The sequence below is a fragment of the Microtus oregoni genome, unplaced genomic scaffold (genome assembly GCF_018167655.1).
Source record: "Microtus oregoni isolate MIOR12 unplaced genomic scaffold, Mior012 000042F_ref0000377, whole genome shotgun sequence".
Taxonomy (NCBI): Eukaryota; Metazoa; Chordata; class Mammalia; order Rodentia; family Cricetidae; genus Microtus; species Microtus oregoni.
Genome location: NW_024543209.1, coordinates 20,818,606 through 20,844,147, shown reverse-complemented (window position 1 = coordinate 20,844,147; position 25,542 = coordinate 20,818,606). Strand labels below are relative to the sequence as shown.

Sequence of the window (25,542 nt, the reverse complement as noted above, 5' to 3'; positions counted from 1 at the left end):
CTTGAGTGTCTGTAAGCAGAGGTCTTCCTTCAGCTGGACTTCTCAGTATAACTCCTACCTTGAGCCTCGAACTCACTCCCCAGCACTGCGCGAAACCCTCCCCCACCTCATCGTTTGTAATGCACTGCTCCTTTTGAGATCCCCAAAGGGCTGGGTGCACAGGTACTCTTGTCTCAGCTAAGATTTCCTCTAAAGCTCTGAGTCCACGGGTCTCGCTCAACTCCCCTGCGGCGGAGTCCTCCAAAGCCGCACCACAAGCTAGTGCCCCGGAGCCTGGCGTGCTTACGATCAGCTGGAGGCAAGCACCCAAGCGCAGCCTGAAGGAGTCGGGCTGAAGGGACCATCAAGCAGCTGTCTCCACCCGGCCCTCCTCCTCTTCCCTCCCCGCGCGGGTGACGCTCCAGCCCCCGCGTGCGCGCCTCCCCGCCGCCCGCTCCGCCGCCGCGCTCGCTCCACGCTCCGCGACCGCGCGTCCGCTCGCCCCGCAACTTCACCCAGCGCCGCGGCAGCTGGAGCGACGCCCGACCACTGGGGCCACGACTGTCACTCGCGGCCCTTTCCCTGTCGGCTGGAGGAACGGGCGAGCAGCGGCTGTCCACGGAGCCGGAGGTGCAGGGCAGCGAGGGGCGGCGCGTGGGTGCCGAGGTGGTACATGCCACCCGGCACTAAGCGTCTCCGCGCACCAGGAGCGTTCTCTGCAAGTAGGTGCATGCGCCACTTAAAGACATTCTCTGTGTCTGATCTTGCTTTCACCCAGATGAGGTGGATTTGGGGAGGGGTGTCCTGGGCTTGAATGAGCCTGGAGTATTAAGAACCCTTGGGTGTCCGGGCTTCCTCGGTCCTGGCGAGTCTGATGCAGGAGGGGAGGACAAGGGAAGTTGCTGAGTGAGAGGAGCCACTCACAGGCAGACCCGAAGGGTGTCCCAGACAGTGGAGGGACTGGTTGAGAAGGTTTGAGAAGCCTGTGGCTACGCAGGGCTGGGGCTTGTCAGGGGACAGGGGATCACTGTGATCTGAGAGACAGGAAATAGTATCCCGAGTGTGAAAATCCGCGGGTGGGGTCGTGGGTGAACCCCTGGCTATCGAAAGACTTCTCTGGGCACTCGACAAAGATGGGTGATCCAGCTCAGAGGAACGATCTCAGTTTCCAAGGGCTTCGTGTGCCTCCAGACTGAGCAATTGAGCTTGGCTGGGACCCAGCTGCTTCAAATTGGCCACGTGAAGCCGGGCGGCGAGATTGGGGAAGAAGGGCAAGCCAGAAGAAATGTGTTGCTTTTGATGCTAAACTGTGTTTGGAAAGACTGGGGAACGAGGTCACACCTGGGGACACTCCAGCCCTAGCAGGTGTCTGTGGTATGGAACGAGCCCTCCTTCTTCAGGCTGTTACCTCACAGCTCCCTCCACAGGTTCCTAGGCAGCAGACCCCTCTCTCTGTAAAAGGGAGCAAGGCGGCGTTGAAATTCGCTAAGCAGAGCCATTCAGGTGTGAGGAAGTGATAGGACTGTGGACAGTAACAGCTCTTGAGTGAGAAAACAGGGCAAAATCTCAGAAAGCCGGTGGGGTGGGGGTGGGGCAGAGTAGGCTCCTCTGCCTGGTCTAAGGGGAACACCGAAATGTGGCATGAGTGGCTGTGAAGAAATGTCAGGACTTTAGCCAGGGAAGCAATGTGATTGTCTTAAAAAACACATCAGCTGCCTATCCTCCTGGCTCCCCTTGCAAATATGAGCACCCGCCCATTGTTTCCTGACACAGTCATTTCTTCCTTTTTGGTTTTGTTGTTTTCATTGTTGGTTGATTGGTTTGTGTGTGTGTGTGGGGGGGGGGGTGTTGTGTTTTGGCGGAGCTTTTTTGTTTTGTTTTTTGGACAGGTTTGCCTAGCTCCTCCTCCTTGCCCTCACCCCAGGATTACGGCTAGCCTACTTCTCTTAGAGCAGCCTCTGAGACTCCCATTCCTAAGGCTGAGCTCCACCAGAGCCTCCTATCTGCCATTTACAGCAGGAGAGGTCAGGGCACAACTCCCGCAGAGACCTAGCATCCTCAATGGCCTCCAGTAATTACTTGTAGCCACCCTCCCTCTCTAGGAATAAAGTGCAGGGGGGTGTGTGCTTGGGGTGACAGCAGCTTGAGGAGGAGACCTCCCCCTTTCTCTGTCTGCTGCTCAATCCAGCCTTCAGCATCAGAGCTCCTGCCTTCTGAGGTCCCACTGGTGGAGATCCAGCCACAGGGGGGACTTTTGCCCTGGACATTAATACATTTGCCTGTCCAAAAGTTGACTGTACCCAACCATCTGAGAAGGAACATTGGCGAATCTGTTTAGTCAAAACATAGCGCATGTGTTGCTTTTCCAAAAGACCCCCTGAGGGGTGTTGTTGCTCTCTTCCTCTGACACTGTGATGTGAGATGTTTTTGGTATGTGTGTTTTGTGCTCAGTATAAATATGAAGACATGCCCAAGTAGAGAGAGGAAAAGCTCAAAGTGAGCTGGAGGCCTTGCCGGGCATCCTGATTGCCCAAGCACAGGCTCCAGAAATGGCTCCTTTCTGTACCAAACAGGCCAGAAGGAGCTCTTTATGTCTATTGTTTGGGTCTTGGAAGCTATACCTATAATAGCATCCAGACTTCATTCAGTCTTTGGAATGGGGTCCTGACAGGTGTGATAACTAAATCTTCCTTCACTGACATGAAACTACCCCTACCAGGATAAAACTCAAGGCTCACCTACAGTCTCAACCATATACCTCCTTTTAAACATAACTAAGCCACTTTTGTTATTCTCTTTCTTCCTGCCCCCTCACTCCAACCTGTGGAGTGTGTGTGTGTGTGTGCGCGCGCGCGTGTGCATGCATGTGTTTTGTGTGTGTGTATTCATTCAGCTGTTTTCCTCCACCAATCTTCACATTATTTAAGGCAATCTCTCTAAAGCTGGAGCTCACCAATTCAGCAAGGTTAACTGGCCAGAGAGCTCCGGGGTTTTCCCTGTCTCTGCAGGTTACAGGCATGCACCACTGTTCCCAGCTTTTTACATGGATCCTGGGAATCAAATGCAGGTCCCTATGCCTGTGTGGCCATCTCCCCAGCCCCTCTCTGTTACATTTGGAGCTCGGGTACACCCCACCTCTGTTAAGAGAGCCACAGAGAAGGGCAGCTGTGGAGAGTGGACAACATGGCTTTCAGATTTCCCATTTAATGATCAGAGCTTCCTTACAATGGTCCTTTGGGCTTAAGGGTTTGCAAACAAGTGCTTCATTTTAACAGTCATGCATTCAGTGGGTCGGAAAGATTCAAATGCACTCTTACTTTCATTCTGAAGAGAAGCAAGAAGCCTGACACCAGTTTCTTGCTTTCCTTGGAGGGGAATTAGGAGTGGGAGCCAAAGTCGTTTCATCTGCACAATGGGTGCTCCTCAGGCAATGGCAGACTCAGTTTTCCATCCGGGCTTCCTGTGCCTAGCCCTGAGCAGGGCTTCATGCTTGCAAACGGCTCTTTTATCAGGCTTATTCTTATGTACCAGGGAAAGCTTGGGGCGGGGGCGGGGGGGGGGGCAGCTTGTGTTTGAGGCCATTCAACCAGAAAAGAAAACCAACTGAAATCAGAGGATGGGTCAAGGGAGTAGGGTGGGGGTGGGGCTAGGAGGGACAGAGAAGCAAGTAATTGGTTCCCCGAAGACACCCCTCAGCATAGAATGGTGTCTTAGGGCAGTTGTCATGTAAACAACCCACGATGTGATGATTAGGAAGATTTGTTCAGAAAGGGGAAAGGATTATGAAGCTACACCTCGGTATCCCAGCGGAGCCCTGCTTTTGAGCTTCATTCCTCTCGGCTGTCAAATTGTTTTGTTTCTCAAGACAGCATCCTCCCTCTGAAAACCTCATTGTTATAAGCATGGGAGCCTTGGTGGGGACTCCATGGAACAATCCATCCTATATCTTGAATGAGCTAATTCAGAAATACCCAGGAGTCCTGGTCCCTCTTGTGCGCCTCCCCTCTGAAGCCACAGATTTCCTCTCTGGGCTAACGGTCTTTGTTTGGTTGATTTGGTCACAGTAGACTTATCCCACTTGGGTTGGAAACATTCCCTGAAAATAATAGATGTTTTTCTGAGTGTGGCATCTGTCTAGGAAAGATCTGTTTACTTATAGCTCCTGAAGGGTTTTCCCGCCTTCTGAGGAAACCCAGGCTGCCGTGAAGAGAGGAGGTTCGTCCAGTTTGTTTCATTGTTCTTTGTTTACATGGCACGGGTGGGCATGGCGAGGGGGCGGCTTTGAATGCTCTCACATTCATTACGCTAATGAAAAAGGAAATTAGAATTTTTTTTTCACAAGGAAATGAGATGCAGTATTTCTATGTTGTCTTCCCTAAGACCAAAATGAGCTCCCAGCCAGAGCAAGAAGTGAGCCTTAAACAAAGGGAATGGCTTTCGCACTCTCTCAAAACAGTGTAAAAATAAAACATTTACACTGTCCTAAAATACATAGAAGAATTGATTGCCAATCACTTTTGATTCTGACGTGGATTTTTTTTTAAATCCAATGTTAAGTAATTTAGGGAAATACTGGTTTTTTTTCTCCTGCTTATGTGTGTGCTCTCTGAGCTTGGGATCTTGCCAGAGTGAGAGTTCACCTTCAGTATTAACTCAGAAAGTATCAATTATAACTTCCAGGAAGCACAATCCAGCAGAGAAGAAGAAAGAACAACTGGGTGACGATATGACATGGTTTGTCCCGTGAGTTAGTCGGTTCTTTGTCATAATAACAAAGCATCAAATACAGGGTGCTTGTGAAGGAAATAAAGACTTATTTATTTAGCTCACTACTTAGAAGGCTAAAAGTCTGGATGACCTTATAGAGGGCCTGGTGAGCACCTCTTCTTTTCAGTAGCACCTCATGGCAGATAGTTCTCAGATATGCAAGTATTAAGAAATGGAGATGTCTTGAACCAGAGACAGGGAGAGTGTGGAATGCCACACTCCCTTAAAAGAACGTGCTCCCAGTTAGCCTAGGGACCTCCCACAAGGTCCTAGCCTTCAAAAGTCCTACTACTTCCCAGGAATGCCATTCTGGGATCCTAGAAGGGCACAGGAACCATACTTAAATCATAGCCCTGAATATATACATGATGTTGTTAGATAGCTTTTGATAGCAACCCCCCTTCACTCAGAAGCTTTTAGGGTTTGGACAGGAGGAGGCTGATCACCCTAGGCAAAGAGCTAAGGTAGGTCAGAGAAAGCTGTGCCTCTGGGAAAGATGAATGGACAGGAAGGACAGACTACAGATTAAAAGACCAGGGAGCTCCCTGAGGGCTCCAGGGCGATGTTTGATTTGTTCCTGTGCCCTGGTGGTTTGTACCTACCCAATGGAGGACATCACCTCCTAATTCCCAACTTGGGAACCTAAATTTAAGAGCATGAACCTAAAAGAAGACAGTGAAGGTCAGAGCAGCGAGAAGGCAGGCCTGGCAGGGAAGGCCGCCTGGGAACAGTTGTGAAATTAATAAAAGCGATATCAGAGCAAGGTTGGGCCACAGCCACACTACAGAACAACTTACATATAGACAAACAATGTCTCTTAACACTCTTGTGTTTGTGCCTCCCTTTGGGCTTACTGCTACTGGCTTTCCCTTGTGGCCCTGGGAGTTCTCTGTTCCTTCACAAGTTGACTGTTCTAAAAGGAACCTGAGGAACAATGGCTACATTGTCCTCAGCTTGTCTACACAGGGCTTCATCCTTCAGGAGTGCTTTTAGAAGGGAGGCGAGGGAAGGAGGAGGCAGAGCATTGGGGACTAATACCCAGAGCCAGGACAGAGTCCTGGAGCTAGACCAATTCCCAAGAGGTTAATCCTCACATGGCATTTGAGTTCTTTGGTCTTTGCAATGCATGAAGTTCTTGGATGACCTTGACCTTAACAGTTTCCCTTCCAATTAATGTGTTCCCACACTGGATGCCCTGCTGAGTGACAAGCTCAAGGCTGAGCCTTGAATGACAGGGTCATACCATACTGTTCATTCATAAGGCATTCATTCATAAGGTAGCAGTAGCCATGTGGATATGATCCATGTTCTTCATAAACTGTTGTCCAACTTAGAATTGTCTTGGTGATGCTTCATCCTCGGGGGCAACTGGAGCTTGGAAAAGGGAGAGGTGGACCCCAGTGAACAGACAAACACACAGGGAATCCAGCATTCCCCAGGGTTCAGTTGCAGAGAGGAGAATCCAGTCAGCAGAAAGATCCTAAAGTCAAGATGGCTTGCAGAATTATCTGGACAAGAAAGCCAAGGAAATACACATAGGTTACATTCTGTAAGCCACACCTGTAACTGGGCTATAAATGTCCCTACTGTCTGATTTAGTAGCAAGCTGATTTGAGTGAGAGGCCATTGGCATGGCGGGCAGGGGTGGGGTCACTTCCAGGAAGCCACCACAGAACAAAACAGATTAGTATGGTGGTTGCTCTGGAACAGTATGTGAAATAATGACTTTCTCTCTTTCAAGATGTCCATGCCAAATCTCTGGGGTCTACAGATCTAATTCCCTACATGACAAAGGAGACTTTGCCCATCCGACCAAGTCAAGGCTTCAGCCATATCCTGGATTGCCACCTGGGCCCAGTCTAATTAATTCAGTCTTTAAAAGCAAAGAAGACAAAATGGCTCTCTGGACGGAAGGTCGGATCCAAAATGATTGCCTTTGAAGTTGAGGGAAGGAGGCTTCAGAGCAGGAATGCAGGAAGTCCCTAGAAGCTAGGAGAGGTAAAGAAACAGAGTTTCCTATACAGGCTCCAGAAAGAAATGTTGGTTTGCCAGTGCCTTGATTTGCATCTAGGGCTATAAGCTCATAAGTGTGTGATGGTGTTTGATGCCACTAGCTTTGGTATCATGGTTATTGGCTACAATGACCATAGAAAAGAAACACCCACATCCTCCCACTCACATCTACCTTCAGAGTTCACAAGAGTCTAATGGAGGCTCCTCTTGCAGAGGAAGGGTTTAGCTGCAGAGGATTCTAGGAAAGAGTACTTCCAGTTTCCAGACTTCAGTACAAGAAGGCACCCTAAAGGCTGGGGGCAGTGGTCAATGTGACATTGAATGCCAACCAAGCATAACCCCTGCAGCTGCCACAGGAAGTCGTGACATTGGTGGGTATGTCCAGCATTATAACCATCCTCCAGTGAGGGATGGTAACATTTGGCAGAACACAAGTGGATGCCTGAGATTTTTAGGAAGTTTAACAGATGTTGCTAAGTCATAAAGGTACAATGGGAGTGGGGAGGAAGGAGGCTTCAAATAGCTGCCCAGAGAAGTTACTCTCCAGAGAGTAAGCATATTGAAAAAAAAAATCGTTATTAGGGCCAAGTGCTGTCTTGCGGTAGCTCTGCCCTGAGTCACACAGTGTGAATGACCTCAGCATTATCTTCTTCCCCATAAGATCTTCCTACAAAGGAGCACTCTGATGCTCCTCTGAAAGAGAGATGAGGGTCTATGTCTGTGCTTTTAATATTGCAACATTCCTGATCAATAGAGAATATGATCTTTTTTGGTATTAGTTGTTGTTGTTGTTGTCTGAGGTCTCACTAAGCACCCCAGGGTATCCTAGAGCTTGTGCAAGGCCTTGACCTCACAATCATCTTGCCAACTACCCACCAGTTGGAATAATAAGAATATACTCTTATGCCTGGTTTAAGAATATACCTTCTGAAGCTGGAGAGATGGCTCTGTGGTTAGGAGCACTGGTTCCTCTTCCAGAGGACTCAGGTTTAATTCCCAGCACCCACATGGCAGCTCACAACTGTTTTAACTCCAGTTCCAGGGGATCTGACTCCCTCAAACAGACACATGTGTAGGCAAAACACTAATGCACATGAAATAAAACTAAATAAAATTTTTAAAGAAGAATGTATCTTCTAAGCCCAGATCACAAAATGTAATTTTGTGTGTTGTTTTTGTACAGAGTATCTTACTATATAGCCCAGGCTGGCGTTGAGCTCACTCACCATTTTGGCCTCAAACTTGAGGTAATCCTCCTGTTTCAGCCTCCTGAGTGCTGGGATTGCAATGGCACAGCACCTGTCCCTAAGAGAGAATTCGGTATCTACTCTGTCATCTGGAACGGCTGAAGCTGGGAGCCAGCATGTGAACTGTCTCAGCTGAGCCTACCTTGCTGTGAGGAAGCCCAAGCTAGCTGACCACATGGGCCTGAGACTTTGAGAAGAGAGAATGGGGTCCCAGTCAGCCATAGCAGCCCTGGTTCTTGATGTCCTATGACCTACTGCCATCTGACTGATAGGACCTGAATCCAGAGCTGTCTTGAAGTTCATGACTCATTGTGGTTGTTTCAGGCCACTGTGTGTGTGGAATGACTAGTCACCTAACAATAAATAACCAGCCTAGTCCTAACAAATGCAGAATGAGGTCAGTGAGGACCCTAGCCTTTTGCTGTTCTCAGATGTCTTTAGTGGGGTAGATAACAGGACAGTGGTCCATGGTAGAACCAACCCAGCTCTAATTCCCATCCTTTCCTCCAGTTCAGTATTGGCTAAGAAACCCATTTTTTTCTCCTTTTTCATTTTCTCTCTCCCTCTTTCTCTCTCCTTTCTTCTCTCCCTCCCCCTCTCTCTCCTTCCCTTCATCTTTATCTCTCCTTCCCTTCCTCTCTCTCCCTCTCTTCTTCCTTCCCTCCCTCCCCCTCTCCTCCCCTTCCTCTCTCTCCCTCTCTCTCTCTTTCCTTCTCTCCCTTCTCTCTCTCTCTCTCTCTCTCTCCCTCTCCCTCTCCCTCTCCCTCTCCCTCTCCCTCTTCTCCCTCTCCCTCTCTCTCTCCCCACCTCTCTCTCTCTTAGACAAGATTTTACCCTAGACTCCAGACTGGTCTCAGACTCACAGCAATCATACTGCCTCAGCCCCCAAAGTGTTGAGATTACAGGTGTGAGCCAGGATGCAGGACTTCATTCTTGAATTTTCCATGTGGAACAGATAGTATGCTTTGTGGTTGGTTTTCTGGGGAGGGACAGCTGGAAGGTGGAGATGTCCTGGAAGAGGAGTTTCCAACAGGCCAGTCCAACACTGAATCAGCAGATTCCAGAGAACTTCTTGAAGTTCAGCTTCCCCTCTAGAGGGGCTTTGGGATCATCCTCAAACTAGGGATCCTCTGAAGAGATGGAAAGAAGAGGAGAAAGAGGGACTGGAAGTGACTTAGCCCCAGAGGCAGTTCTGCAGGCTGGTATCACTGCCCCACCAGACACGCTGATTTTTTTTTTCCCTTTTCTATGGCTTCTGTTTGTGCCTGCTTCTTTAATGCCTGAAGTTTGATGTTGCTCCACATTAAATCCAAAGTGTTGTTTAGAGTAGTACACAATAATAATAATCTGAGTGAAGAGACTTTCTGCTTTATTTGGGTGTCTTACAGTTTACAATTCTTACCTCCATTGTCCCATTTCCTTTATTTTGTGTGATGCGCGTGCGTGTGTGTGTGTGTGTGTGTGTGTGAACATGCAAACATATATGTGGAAGTCTGTGGCAGCCAGAGGCATCTCCCTCATCCCTTCTGCAGCTTGTTTTTTTGAGACAGGGTCTTGCACTGGCCTGGCACTCATTACTAAGCTAAACTGGCTGGCCTGTAAGACCAGGGATCTTCCTATCTCCACCTCCTCCTTGCTGGGATTACAGGCACAGAGCACCACACATGTGAGTGCAGGGGATTTGAACTCAGGTCCTCATTCTTGAACAGCAAGCTCTTTACCAACTGAACCATCTCCCCAGTCCCTTCCATCATTCATCTCGACATAGAACAACCCAGTGATGTAATATCAATGCTGCTCCTTTTACAAATTAAAAAAAGTGTAAACCACAGTTCCAGCACTTAGGAAGTAAACGCAGGGGATCAGGAATGCAATGGGATCCTCAGCCACAGAGGGGACTGGAGAGAGTTCGGGGCCAGCCTGGGGCATATGAGACCCAGCCTCAAGAGAAAGGTAAAAGGTTTGCTCCAAAATCTAAATGTTTGTGTGTAGAAAAGGATGCGTGGGCACCCACTCTGACTGCTCCCTGAGGCTCCTCCACCTGTCCTGCCCACCTTACTGGCCTGGGCAGCAAGAGCCTGGCTAAGCTGGAAAGAGTAAGCTGATTTGTTCTGCCCACCTTTCCCCCTCAAAAACTCAACTGTGGCCAAATGTCCAGTGTGGGCCTGAGATACCATTTTTATCTGATGGTCTCAGAGTGCTGTGTTCTATAAAATGGTGGAAGAGGGGTCAGGAATTGCTCCTGTTCAGGCTCCCATGACATAAAAAAAGAAGAAAAAAGTTTGTCCTTTGAATCGTGTCGTCTTGCTCTCCGCCCTAAAATAGGACAGTGACAACACGTGATGTTCTTTTCGTCTGAGGGTCACTTTCTTTTTTGGGATCTTCACCTTCGGTGTGTGCTTCTCCGCAGTGAGATGTTTCCCAGATGTTTTCTTGTTTATTTGTTTTGCTTTCTGTTGCAAAGGGGAAAAAAAAGGCTCATCTCTACTGGTGGAAGAAAATAGCCACAAGAAGAAGCTAACGGGATGAGATTAGATGGTTCCCTAAGTGTGACCATAGTTGTCAAACTGGAGATACTAAGTGAAAGATGGGGGGGGGGGGGCGCGTAGATAGTGCTTCCTCCTTCAGTCTTTTATGATCTAGTTGGGAAAAATAAATCTGACTAAACCGTGCATAGACGTTTTTATTTTTAAAAACTATTTTTAGTATTAAGTTATGTGTGCCACCATGTGTGGCAGAGAATTGTTAACGTGACTGCAGAGGCCCTTGGAGAGGTGGACAGTCGTCCCCTGGAGCTGGAGTTACAGGCTATGCGAGCCACCCCATGGTGGTGCTGAGACCCTCTGGTCCTCTCAGGAAGAGTGTGCGCTGGCTGCTGCACCAACTCTCTGGTCCCCATGTAAGTTTCCATATGGTAAAAACAATCACTCAGGACGCAGGGGAAGTGCGGCCACCACAGCTTCGATGGTCAAATTGGGCTACACAGCAAACCCCACCCCCAAAAAGGAAAGAGAGAGGGAGAGAGAGAGGGAAGAGGAGGAAGAGAATAAAAGGAGGAGGAGGGGAAAAATAAACACAAATCTTAAGTGACAGCTTCGTGCATATATATTTCATGTTGAATGTTGACACAAATCCTCTTCCATGTTGAAACAGCCAATCTAAATAAAAACCTCATCTATAATATCAATAATAATAGCTATCATTCAATAACACTTCTGATGCTCTAGACATGTGTATTAACTCATCAAGTCTTCGTGATAAACCTGCAGGAATTGCTTTCACCACTGATAGATAAGATGTTGGCTTTGCAAAACTATTAAAATGCAAGCAGCCCAGCTTTAAACCTAGGCCAGGTGGGATCCAAGTCCAGGCGATGGCAAGGAATATAAATACACAAAACCTCCAAAAGCAGAGCTACGGTTCCCACAGCAACTGGCAGTCAGGCGGAAGCTGAGAGAGCCAGGGTTCTCCCACGTAGCTCAGCTGGGTTGTGGCTGTCAGGTCTTTTGGCTTGGCAACTCCAATCTCAGACTGTCCACGTGGGCTGAGGTTCTCTGGCTCTTCCGGAGTCTATTGCAACCACAGAGAAGCGTCTCCACATTATCAAGGGGCTCAGTGCCTGCAAAGGTACCCCCATTGGAGTGAAATGGGCACTTTCTCTACTGCATTGTTGACAATGTATCCTGGGAAACCTGGGAAACAATGCCACCCTGGTAGCATCTGAATGACAGTCTCTCAGATGAGCCTCAGAGGTCTGAACCAGCGCAGAGCAGGAGGGGGAATGGAGAAAAAAAAAAAAAAAAGAAGAAAAGGAATCATTCCTTTCCTTAGGTGGGAAGGTTTATTATTGGCTCCATGTCCTCATGTAGAATATCCCTTGATCAATTTTGTCTTAATTACTGAATGTAGGAAAACAAGACCATTGTTAATTTATGTGGCTTTAATTTATGCATCAGAGAATTACACAGGATAATTACCTGCAGTCGAAGAAAAGTGAATACTGTCAAATCTGATTAATACACGCTCAATTTACCCTTCTGTGTCTTTATCCAAAAAGATTTAAAGTAATAACCAACCTAAATGATATGCAAAATCAAATTGGTTTGTGAAGCAGAAGTATTTTCTGGTATATACCGTTTGATTTGCATCACAAATAGAGTTCTCTGATTGAGACTGGCTAGATTTGAATATTATTTCTAGAACAATAGCTGTGATTCACCAATTTAATGTGTATTTGATCTTTTCCAGAAGTTTCCATTTTTCAAATCAGCACAAGACAAGTTGTCTTCATGGGCGGGCTCCCTACGAGCCCAAGTATAATTTCTCTTCTGAGAATAACGTGGTAGGATGGATGACGATTTCCCTTATCAAGAGTTATGTAGTCTTTCCAGTTACAATCAGTAACTGCTTCCCACATTGCCCCAGCACCTCCACAAAGCAGTGGCTTCCAAAATCTAAAACTCAAACAAGCAGCCGGAACAAATTATGGGTCCATAAAAGCACTCAGATGGAAATTTCCTGATGACTTGAGTCAGGCTGAGAAAGCCTCCGTGAACTCATCCCTGGGATGGAGAGGAGACTAGGGCTAGGACAGAGCTGGCTGAAAACGGGGCTTGCACACATATCATCACAGCAATCAGAAGTGAAAGAGGAAGGGCTGTGAGTTTGAGGCCGGCCCCCTTTATATTGCAAGTTCCTGACCAGTTAACGATACAAAGCGAGATTCTGTCTCAATAAACCAAAGCAGATACCAAAGAGCCTCGAGGCTGCAGAGATAGCTTGGCATAGAGGGCACTGTGGGGCTGGCTTGATCCCCATCACCAAATTAAATAAGGATCAAAAGTCTTGCTCTGATTCGATGGCAGGATCTGCTCTGAGCTTCTTTACAGCCAGGCAAAAAGGGCAACATAGCAAGTTATTACTTAAGTGGTTGCTATCAGAAAGATGTGTGTGTGTGTATAGTATATGTGTACATATATATGTATATATGTGTGTGTATATGTATGTGTGTGTGTGTGTGTGTGTGTGTGTGTATGTATGTATATGTCAGTTCCTTGGAGGGCAACTCTTTCTAGTGATGTATTGTAAAAGTGTCTTAATGAAGGAAATCAATGGAGCAAGGTCCAAAGACAATGGTCTGGTCTTCACTCTTGCTTTCCTATCTCTCCCTGAAGCTCTCCCAAGATCTAAAAATGACAAGGGAAAAAAATATCATAAAAAGAAAAAGAAATGTCTCTATTTGGCTATCAATTACCCTTTTTTTTGGAAAAAGCAATGTAATTTCACCAAAGCCAAAAATTACTTACCATAATGAGATCAGCAAATATTAGCAGGAGGCGTTAAAGACAGTTGACCCTCACTGGGAGCCTGAACTGTGTGGCCACAGCTGCTCAATGGTCTCCTGACTGCCAGAATTTGTCACTTGGGACTTTTAAGTTCTGGGAAGATCAAATTGATGAGCAAAACACAGAGACGTGTTAAAGCAGACAGTTATTGCTAGGCAAGGTCCTTTGTCTCTGCAGTCTGGACTTTGGTGATGGTGATGATGTGAACAGCAGGCACTGGTTTATCTGAGCATCTATTTGGTGCCTAGCTTTCCACTTGGCAGGTTTGATGTCTTTTTAATCCTCAGACATTAGGATGCAAATGTTACGATCAACATCTTACAGAGGAAGCCAACTAGAGGGCAGCTTTTCCAAAGAAAGGACCCACAGCAATAGTGTGACTGCAGACGGGTGGCCCACACACTGTGTGTGTGTTCTTAGCCTTGCAGATTGGCAACTTTCTTGTTTTCACTCCCTACCTCTTCCTGCCTGTTATTAAAGGCACGGACTGTGATATCGCTAAGTCTGTGCACTCAGGGCCTCTATCAGTGAGAGCTATGGTTACTCAAGAGAGAGGTACTGGACACGTGTGTGAAGCCAACCTGATTTTGCATACTCTGAGAAGAATGCTCTGCTTCAACACTTTGTGCTGATTCTGGAGCTGCTAGGGAAAGCACGGTTGGCGAATGCGATACTTGCTCTTTCCTGCTGTGAATATTAATTGTGTCACCCCCACCCCATCTCCAGTGCTGCTCTAGAGGGTAGCAGAACCGTCGGGGGAGTGACGTAGTGACAGGCTGTGGCCAGCCACCTGTCCAAGTGGTGGCCTCTCCTCTCTTGGCCCTGAATACCCAAGTCTGAACAGTTGGAGAGCATCTGCTCCCAGAGCTGGAACACCCGCACTGCTGACTCGAAAACAATAGGCCCAGCCAGCCAAATAATATATTTTTGGTACAGAGAAAAATCCTATCCCTCCTAGGGATCAAAATACATTCTTATGAGAATGTGTGTCATTTTTTTTTTTTTAAAGAAGTTGCCTGGTTCCCATTCTGAATTCTGCTCTTCCCATTTGACTGTCTTCGACGCCTACATTCAACGCCTTCAGGACTTTCAATTCCAGAGTCGAGAATGAGGTTTCAGAAGCACGCAACATGAATACGTCCTTCCAAAAAGAAAATGTTCATGCCAGCTGACTGCCTGAGGGTGTTCACTGAAAACCTGACAAATGGTACTAGGGAACAGGGAATCTGAAAGCTTTCCCACTCACAATCCCTCTTCGCCAGAGAAAGATGTATGCGCCCCCAGGCATATAGGTATACAAAATAAGACTAGAGATCAGATATTCACTGATAATAAATCATAGTTTCATTTTAATGCAATCCCTTTGAGGACTGGAGAAATGCCTCAATGGTTACAAGCACGTATTGCTCTTGCAGAGGACCCTAGTTCCATCCTCAGCACCCACATCTGGCCAGTCACAACCACCTGTAATTCCAGCTCCAGCCGATCAAAACCTCTGGCCTCTGTTATGGGCGCTTACACTCATGTGTACACACCCCTACACACACACACACACACACACACACACACACACAAGTATATACAGTTAAAAATAATAAAAAGTAGATCTTGAAAGAAATCCCTTCATAAACATGTATTTTGCCATTTCTTGGTGAAAACAGACTTGCATACTAAGAATATGAATTGCTTGTTTAGTCAAATAAGGAATTCAACACTGGCAGAATATTGGATTCTGTAAAACAGAGCTTCTTCAGTGGCTCTGAGTAGACCAGGATTTTGATTTTATGATCATAAGTGCTGAGAACATCACTTTTCAGGCCTATGTAGCACCGAAAGGCAGAAGTATGTTTAGGGCCATTTCAGAAATTGCTAGAAGTCTAGTAAAGACTTGCAAATTCTTTACAAGAATCTTACAATAAAGTTGGCATCAGATGGCTAGAGATTATTAAGAACTCAGAGATCATATGTAGCTCTGCCTTCTACAGCCTGCGTGCATGAAGAAAACCTAAGCCATAGGAAGAGATTTTAAAAATCTATACCCGAGTCCCCATCCAGATCACCTAAGTTGGACCTTCTGGGAATGAGTGTCAAACTACAATGTTTTGAAAAGAATCTCCCCAGAGAATTCTAACATGCAGCAGGTTTGGAAGATGCTTTCTTAGCTGAGGTTGAGCTATAGGGTCCTTATTTTAGAACAGGTAGGCCCAGTAATTGAGTTCCTAAGAATGCATGTGACTTTCCGGACTTAACCACAAGCTGTTAGGTACCCCTTGAGCAGCGAGATTAGTCTGTTTATTTTTGCTGAATCTAAAATGTTGTTAGCAACCGCACTGAACCATCCACACTTAATAGGCAGCCTCATGGTAGGGAATGGTTAGAGAATAAAGGAATAAAGTCCAGGGAGATCGTATGAGACCCACATTGTCTTCTGCAATCATAGAGCAATGGTTTAGTATAGACTTATGTCTGTAGGCTGGCAATCCTGCAGTTCAGGTTGGTGAAGTGTTTACTTAAGAAATAAGAAAAGAAGGGCGGGCATTGGTGGCTCATGCCTTTAATCCTAGCACTTGGGTGGCAGAGGCAGGTGGATTTCTGTGAGTTCGAGGCCAACCTGGTCTGCTGAGCTAGTTACAGGACAGCTAGGGCTGATACACAGAGAAACCCTGTCTCAGAAAACAACACAAAAACAAAAAGAAAGGAAAAAGGAAAGGAAAAAGAAAATGAAAAAGAAAAGGAAAGGAAGGAGGGAGGGAGGGAAGGAGGAAAGGAGAGAGGGAGGGAAGGAGGGAGGGAGGAAGGAAGGAAGGAAGGAAGGAAGGAAGGAAAATAGGTAGGCATAATGGTGCACAGCTATAATCCCAGCTTTCCAGAAGTGGAGACAGGAAGATTGAGAGTTCAAGCTCATCTTTGGCTACATAGGAAATTCAAAACTTGCTTGGACTAAAGGAGACCCTTCCTGGCAGGGGGTGGGGAAGGCAGAGAAGAGACAATAAAAACGTGAAAGTTGTAGAATTTGTGTATTTCAGTAAGGAACAGTGGAGATGAAGGGTAACAGGACCTGGCTGCTTCTGCTTTCAGGTTTGCCATCCATCTTCTTGGGACAATTGCCCGAAGGCCAATTTCCTTATATGTGGAAGAATGCTAGTAACTATCCCTCGTAATTCACAGGCTCTGTGATGCCAAAGTACTTGAGAACATCAGGCTACATTCATGAGCTATGGTAAAGAACTGGGCTCATCACTGAGACCCTTTACTAATGTGTGAGATATGAACAGCCATGTCACCACCAAGACAGAAGCCATTCTTTCTGTTGATTTTGATATCCACTGGGCTGCTTAGTCCTAAAAGAATTTGGTCCCAGACTCTTTAGAAATTCAATATAGTGGAGCATACCTCAATCACATAGCCTGAACAACTGACTTTCCTACACAGAAAATACATCTTCATTTCAGTTTTGCAGAACTGATAGGCAGCCAGCCTGCTCAGAGTATGTGTGTTTCCGCAAGTCCTGTCAACATGAGACCTCAGGGTCCTCTTATCTGTGGCTGAAGTCCTAGGAAACTCCCACATGCTCCTGGAGCCCAGGAGCTGCATCGGGGCCTCCCTAATGGCACTTCCCAACTTTGTTGGTCTGTGCCAAGTCTGAAAGCAATGGTCCCAAGCTTGGGCTTTCTGTGTTTATACAGATGTCAGCCCACGTAGAGTGGAAAATTATACAGATATGGAACTCATTAAAGTCAGCTCATTTTACCCCCACTGTGACTTCTTGTTTACTTTGAAGTTCTATAGGGTAGGTCCATCAGTCTAAAATGCCAAGCCAGTTCTCCCTCCTCTAGAGAAAATAGGCAAAGCCCCCTCGCTGTGGACTCACCTTCATTGGCTGTGCATCTGGGGGTGCAACAGGATTGCATGCATTACCTTTATCTTTGGTCCTCTGCTCTTACGCTCACTGTGCCCTGATGGATTCAGAAGAATGATAAAGGTTAAGAAGTCTGGTGGAGAGGAGATATATCTTAGATGAGTGGCTCCTAAAGGGACCCAGAGTTAGACCTCTGGCCCCCACATACACCCCCCCACACACACACACGAGCACACACACAATTAAATAAGTAAAATTAATTATTCAAACATACATGTAAGTAGAATGCAGAGGGCAAATCCCCAAATATCCATCATTAAAGATTTCTTTTCTTTCATATATTTACCCCATGAATCTCTAGTTTTTATGACTGTGGAAGCTAAACCAGACCTCATGATTACACACTTCAGTGTGCAGCTTGAAGCTACAGTTTTTTTTTTCCTTTTGGATAATTCCAGTCTTATCCCATACCCTTCCTATTGTCTAGTATCTAAACTGTATTAAATGCCCCCAAGCATCTCAAAACTGACTCCTTATTAACTTGTCATCGTAATGAAAAGAAAGGCCAGGCATCGTAGCGTGAGGCCTGAACCCCCAGAAAGGAAAACGGTCCTTCAGATGATCTTGTGTGGTCCAGTGGACCGAGCGCATGCTGTGACGATGGCAGGGGTATAGGAGAGAGCACCATTTGAAGACAGCGATAGGAAGGTAATCAAGCTGCCCGTAGGACTTCCAGAAGCCTTTGGAGAAGACATCCAGCCTCTCAGCTTCCTACTCCATAAAGTGGATGTGATGCCTATCTAGGTAACTAGGCAAAAGACAATAACTAGGCAACCCAAGCATCTCAGTGATTGAGAGGCTGAGACAGGAGGATCACTGCAAGTTCTTAACCAGCCTGAGTTACAGGCTGTCTCTGTCTCTGTCTCTCTGTCTCTCTGTCTCTCTCTCTCTGTCTCTCTGTCTCTCTCTCTCTGTCTCTCTCTGTCTCTCTCTGTCTCTCTCTCTCTCTCTCTCTCTCTCTCTGTGTGTGTGTGTGTGTGTGTGTGTGTGTGTGTGTGTGTGTGTGTGTTATAAGCATGGAAGAAAGAAGCTTATTCTAGCCCAGGTATCAGGCTGGCATGACTGTAGGAGTTCTGTGGGCTCAAGAGAGACAATGTGACAAGGCCTTCTTAGCTCGCTTACAAGCAATATGGCTTCCACATGTGAACCAATTAGCCTCTCATGTATTCCTTTGTCTATGGTGCTGAGGATTTTCCCTGTGTCGTTAGATCCAGTGCTGATTTCATAAACTGTATTCCTCCTTTACACTCCACTATTCTTAAAGCTTAAGAGATGGGCTTTTGCCTTATTGCTGTTCTACAGCTTCGTATCCTTTGAACAAAACATAGGATGTTAAGAAATCACTGGAAACCCTCAGTGTCCAAAAGGAAGGCACATTATTCTGCTTGCGGATCATCTGTGCTCTTGCACATAGCTGCTCTGCATTCTGATGATAAATAATTTGGCTTTGTCAGCCAAGAATAACTGCAGATGTTCTGCACCCGGCCACCTCTTGGTATGCAGCAGCAAGGACCAGCAGAAACCACCCCAATTACAGCAGATTAGTGTGCTAAAATTACCACAAAGAGCATGTGTACAAGCCTATGGGAAGCCACTTAACTTTGAACCTGCTGGCATATGACAGCACACACACAGACACACCACACACACAGCCTCGCCTCAGACTAGCATAGAGGTGCACACCTTTAATTCCAGCTCTCAGAAGGCAAAGGCAGGTGGATCTCTGTGAGTTCAAGGTCAGCATGGTCTACACAGTGAGTTCCAGAACAGCCAGAGCTACACAGTGAGACCCTGTCTTTAAATAAGAAGGACTAACTCTGAAGCTAGGTTACTCTGCATTTAAGCAGTTTGTTAGTATTTTCCTCTATCTTTTTTTCCCTTTTTTTTTTTTGGTCTGCTATCCTTCATTTAATAGTAATTAACATGATTCAAATAAAGACTACAGCTTTTAGAAGAAGGTAGATTATCATCCAGATTTATTTCAAGACAGAAAATTAGTTGAACGCAGCAGATATCCCTACTTTCTCTTAATGTCTGCTGACTGGAAGAGCCGACATTCAACTGACTCAAGCCTTAGCGGAGACGTAATCCTATTTGTGTGGCACTGAGAGAAATTGGAATTCCTGATCTGGGTGTGGTAGCTCACACCTGTAATCAAGTCATTGAGGCATTTAGGAGACTAAAGCAGAAGGAGTGTCCTGAGTTTAGAGTCAGTCTGCACTACAAAGTGAATTCCGGGCCATCCCTGAGCTAAAAAGAGGAACAGGCGCCTCAGAAGAAAGAGAGAAAATTAAAATGTCAAAGCAAGCAAGCATTTCTATGTGTTTATCAAACAGTAGTCTGAACACAAGTGGGCATGGTTTGCGGTACACACTCACACCAACACCAGCATCCCTCTGTCAGCTGTTACCTTCCATAATTCTGAGTTTCAATAAGCCTCGGTTACTAGAAATTTAGATTTACATGAGCAGATCATTCCAACAATATTGAAATCAATCGGAATACACTCTCCTGGAAACTACCTGCTGTAATCAAGAACATGGATTAGGTCCGAGAGCTGGCTCAGCAGTAAGAGCGTCTGCTCCTGTGGATCCGAGTCATGCTCCTGGTACCCACATCGGACAGCTCACAACGGCCTGGAACTCCAGCCCCAGGGATCCAATGCCTTTTTCTGGCCTCTAGGGGCATCTGCATATACAGACCACATAAAAAAAAATCATAAACTATATTTTTAAAAAGAAAAATAAATTAGGTTCTGAGAGAATTTCTTGTTCACTAACAGCCAGAGTAGGGCGAGAATAATTAGTGTCTTCCCACATGAATTCTTGAGGCTTCCCTCTCCTGGGTGGGCCCTCATTTTCTTTTTTTATTTTATTATTTTTTTTTAAATGTATTCTCTCATCCCAACCACAGTTTCCCTTCCCTCCACTCTCTAAGCCCTCACTTTCTTGAGGGTAGAAAAATAAAGGGAAATCCTGTGGCCAAAGCCAAGAAGGGAATCCAGGTTTTAAACTTCTCTTGTTGCTGCTCTATAGACCCCACCCCTTTCCCCCACAACCTCTCTCCTCCCCTGCCCCCCACCAGGTACTGAGGACCGAAGCCAGGGCCTCACACAGGCTAAACAAGCAGTGTACTGAGGAGCTGCTCCCTGCTAGCCCTGCTCCCCACTAGCCCTGCTCCCCGCTAGCCCTGATCCCCGCCCGAGCCCTGCTCCCCCCAGCCCTCCAGGCCCGTTTTTAAGTCCCTCTCTGTAGGGCTGCTTATGTACGCCGAGTACTGTCAAATCTATAATAAGATGGCTGAATGCTAAGCATTGAGATGCTGCTTTTGAAGTGTTGTCATAACAACAGGAATAAAATGATGAATTAACCCTGGGTTGAAAGGAATGGCTTTAGTTGTAAGAGCCTGACAGTCCTTCCTGTTGCTAGAGTTTGCTATCGCAGACTAGCTCAGTCCGAGGCCATTATCAGTCATTATTACCGTGTCCACAGTTCCTGCTGTATTTACATCACAGAATTGCCAGTCTATCCTCTGTCAACTCAGTTTACTCAAGATGTGTTAACATGGCTAGACACAGCTGATGGCTTCTGAGAAAGAGAGTCTTTTGGTGTTGGGGCATGAGGGAGGTATGGCCACTGGTAGGTTGCCCATGCTCCAGTGAATGGCCCACATTCATACCCAGATGGGGAGCACTAATGACACTTGGAGTGCAAAAAGGAAGAAGAGGAAGAGGAGGAGGGAGATGGAGAGATGGTTCAGCAATCAAGAGCAGTTGCCGCTCAATCATGAGGACCAGAGTTTAGATCCGAGTACCCATGTCAGGTACCTCACAAATGCCTGTAACACTAGCTCCAAGGGACCTGATGTCCTCTGCTGATCTCCATGGACACCAGCAAATATCTGCACACACACAGAAATAAAGTAATAAATCTTCAAAAAAGGAGGATAATGAAGTTGTGAGGGGACCCATTGTGACATAGCTAGGGGAGTGGATATGATTTCAATATATTTGTATACATATATGAAATTCTCAAAGAATAAATAAATAACATAGCATAACATAAAAAATAAGATATGAAAAAAAATATGGCCACAGAGAAATTAATGGGCTCTACGAAAAATCTATTGGTGTGATTCTATGTACCTTCTCTAAAAAGGTTTTACTTAAGATCATTTCCTGTCCATTCTCTAACATGAAATGCAGAAAATAGTTTTATGTATAAGATCCAGACTCATTTTCTACCCGACTCTTGTGTCCACTAATGGATGCCAGTCTGTCAAGCTCATAATATGTAATTATACTTCTCAGCACACTGGTGGGCATGTTCTCCTAGAACCCAACAGTTGTTTCTGCTTAAGGTTTCCAAAATGGAGCTCAGTTCTGGTGAGAACCATAAAACGTAGGCACTTGTAAAAATAAAATGGTAAAATACCAAATACTAATATTAAAGTCAAATACAATGGAAGAGACACGTCAGTATCATTTGGAGGTTGTTATAATGAAATATAAAGGAGTTGCTGATCAGTCCTGGGCTGATCAGACTGCATGCAGCGACACGGGGAAGAGCCGTTTTCTTCAGCACCAGAGTGTTGTTTTTCAATCTGATGATCAAAAAAAATAAGGGTTCATGGTGAGTGTGTTTTTCTCCCAGCAGGATCAGCCAAGCTGACTCCAAAACCATGTTCCCCAGACACGTTCTCCTTTTGATACCCACAGGTTTTTTTAAAAAAGAGTAGACAAAATTACTTATTATTACAAACAGCCTGAGTCTCATTTAAGTGCGAAAGGCTCCTGCCTTCTAGCCTGCTTTGATGTGCAGCGTGCACAGGGAAGTCCTGGGAGTGCTCTAGGCTTTGCATTTTAAAATGGGTGATGACAACATTAGTCAAGATCAACCCAGCCCCTCTAGAGATTTAAGCAGCGTTTGTGTCCCGAATCATTTCTCTTCTAATTATCGTGAGGCCAGCTGCTACTCCCTGCATTTACTTAATCCACCAGAAGGGAAAGAAGGAGCAGAATTTTTCACTGTCCCCAGGGCTGAAGTCCCCACAGTCGACCAAGGGGCGAATGTCTAGACGGGGCTGTGCACATCCCTTCCTTGCTCACACTTAAACTAGCTTCCACACACCGCACTGTGTTGTCACCTCGGGAGGGGACTTGGGAGAGAGGAAGGGGGCTGCAAGCCACTCCTCACTCTGCATTTTCTTGGCTGTGAAATGCTTATGGGTTTATAAGGGGCATGGTCCCCTTGATTGGTGAAACTCAGGTGTCTCTGCAGATTGCAATTCTAAGTAATAAAAAAGACCCTTGCTCTACACTAGGCCAGGCACTTTTTTCCTTGATGTAACCTTGGTAACGTAAGACAAGAAGAAAACAGGCCTTACAGAACTAAATGGAGTGTAACTAGCCCACCTGGTCCCAAAGTCAAGATTTTTTTTATTTGTTTGTTTGGTCTTGCCCTGTACTGAGTATCAAAGATAGCTCAAAAGACAGCTGGTAATGACTCAAAGGGGGTGGGACTTGATTCAAGACATAAGATACTTAAGAAAATAATTATAGAAGGAAGTCCCTAACTGTGATGTTTTCTGACCGAGGCACTCAGAAAATGCTTCAAGAAACAGCTGAGCCAGGCATGGTGGCACCTGTCTGTAATTCCTACATTTGGGATCAAAAGCAGAAGGACTGCAAGTTCAAGACCAGCCTGGGCTACATACTGAGAGCCTAACTGAAAAACCCATTAAAGAAAGAAAGAGAGAGAGAGAGGAGAGAGGGAGGGAGAGACAGACAGACAGACAAAAAAACTGGCTTTTTTTCCTTTGGGGCCTGTCCTGGAACTCGATCTGTAGACCAGACTTAACTCCAGCTCACAGAGATCCGCCTGCCTCTGCCTCCCAAGTGCTGGGATTAAAGGTGTGCGCCGCCACCACTACCACCACCACCCAGCTAATCTAGTTCTTTCTTAAAATGATAGTAATATATTATACCCATTGAAAATAAGCATCCATTAGTCCATATTTAACAATTAACTAATTAATTAATGAATACAAGGAGTAGGGAAAGCCCTTTCTTACATACCAAGGAATGATGGAGTTCAAAGACTCTCTGAGCTACTCTGTTGTCCCCAAAAGTGAACTTATAACTTATTATAACTTACTGGGACAATAATCAGCAGTGGATGCTAAAACTCCTGAGACATTGTCATAGCCTCAAAGCACCTCCCTACCAAGTTATTACAAAACACAGTGGCAAAAAATGGTAAGGAAGCATTTTTAATCAACTGGCCAGCAAAACTTGGCCAAACTATCAAAGTCAATAACATCAATGACTCCTTATGCCTTTTCTTCACTCTTGGAGTGTATTATGTTGGGTGTGAAAATACTCGATAACCCCAGAGTAGGAATATCCTGTAAAACAGCTGGTCTGGATTCTTTTCAAAGGTCAATGTCACAAAACACAGCTGAGAAACTGTCCCAGATTGAGAGAAACCAAAGACACATAACAGGAGAAATACTATACGATACCAGCTGCGTTCCTAGAATAAGGGGTAGGGGAGACAATATGCAGACTGTTAATGGGACAATTGGTGGAATTTGGATAACATTTATAGATTAGATAATATTATAGACTTGATATTAAATTTCCTGGTATTAATCTCTGGGTTGTGGTTACTTAAGTGGATAAATGTGCCCTTAGAAAATAGGATTTAAAGTACTGAATGCTGAATTTGTATCATACTACAAACTGGTCAGTGAAGAAGTAGAAATTGGTATATGAAATTATGTATATACAAATCACTGTGGAAAAAGGTCATAAAAATGTGTGTGTGTGTGTGTGTGTGTGTGTGTGTGTGTGTGTGTGTGTTATGGAGGGGAAATGACAGAGAAAATCCTGTCAGACATGGCAGATGGTGAGTCTGGGGGAAGACAGGCCAGATCCTTTGTGCTTTTCTTGGAACTTTTTTGTAACTATCATACAATTTCAAAATTGATTTTTTTTTTTAAGTTCACTTTTGGGGACAACAGGATAGCTCAGAGATCGCAATCACATGGTATTCTGCCAGAGCCCCCTCGGCAGGCAGTTCACAGTCACTTTTAACTCTAGCTCCAAGGGATTCGACACCCTCTGCTGGCCTCTTGAGGGTGCCTGCACACCCATAGCATCCACACACAGAGACATATACACAGACTCATAAAGAAAAACAAATCTTTAATAAACTGACTTTGCACTATGTTTCTAAATGCCTGCATTCTTAGTTCTCCTCAGTCACGGTTGGTGACTGATACAGACTGTCTGGAGGCTGCTGGTTTCCTGAGGGCTAGTTCTTAGTTCTTCTCAGTCAGGGTTGGTGACTGATACAGACTGTCTGGAGGCTGCTGGTTTCCTGAGGGCTAGTTCTTAGTTCTTCTCAGTCATGGTTGGTGACTGATACAGACTGTCTGGAGGCTGCTGGTTTCCTGGGGGCTAGTTCTTAGTTCTCCTCGGTCACGGTTGGTGACTGATACAGACTGTCTGGAGGCTGCTGGTTTCCTGGGGGCTAGTTCTTAGTTCTTCTCAGTCATGGTTGGTGACTGATACAGACTGTCTGGAGGCTGCTGGTTTCCTGGGGGCTAGTTCTTAGTTCTCCTCGGTCACGGTTGGTGACTGATACAGACTGTCTGGAGGCTGCTGGTTTCCTGGGGGCTAGTTCTTAGTTCTTCTCAGTCATGGTTGGTGACTGATACAGACTGTCTGGAGGCTGCTGGTTTCCTGGGGGCTAGTTCTTAGTTCTTCTCGGTCATGGTTGGTGACTGATACAGACTGTCTGGAGGCTGCTGGTTTCCTGGGGGCTAGTTCTTAGTTCTTCTCGGTCATGGTTGGTGACTGATACAGACTGTCTGGAGGCTGCTGGTTTCCTGGGAGCTAGTTAGAGCTTCTGTAGAGTAGTCTATCCACACCCAGTCTCCTGAAGGCAGGCTTTAAAATATTATGCTTTGTTTTCTTTAGTAAAGAGATGGCCTGGATGTTCCTGTCTTGTTTATCTCCCTTTCTTTTACAAGGACTCATTATTTTAAATGGTTAGAAAAGTAGTTTTACCAAGCACCTATTCGTAGCAGGCCTTGTCTCACAAACGTCTTCTGCGTTGTGTGTCTTGTACAAAGAGGTGACTGGGATGCAGAGAAACTGGGTGACCAGGTGTAAATCAGAACAGTAAGCTGCAGAAATAACGAGCTCTGGTTTGTCCTGCCTGAGTCCACTTTGATATCAGCACTGGCTTCAATGCTCCCTGGGAGC

The 25,542-nt window shown here is 45.8% G+C and overlaps 1 protein-coding gene across 4 annotated transcripts in view; it reads left to right on the top strand.

Annotated features, from left to right (window-relative positions):
- The first annotated feature begins 442 nt into the window (after positions 1-442).
- Ripor2 (RHO family interacting cell polarization regulator 2) overlaps positions 443-25,542 on the top strand; it is an 85,244-nt gene continuing 60,144 nt past the window's right edge. For all 4 annotated transcript variants that reach the window (XM_041632832.1, XM_041632831.1, XM_041632834.1 and 1 more), the window contains exon 1: positions 443-701. In XM_041632832.1, the coding sequence (XP_041488766.1) occupies positions 653-701 (49 nt within the window). In that variant the 5' untranslated portion in view covers positions 443-652. The remainder of the gene's footprint in view (positions 702-25,542) is intronic.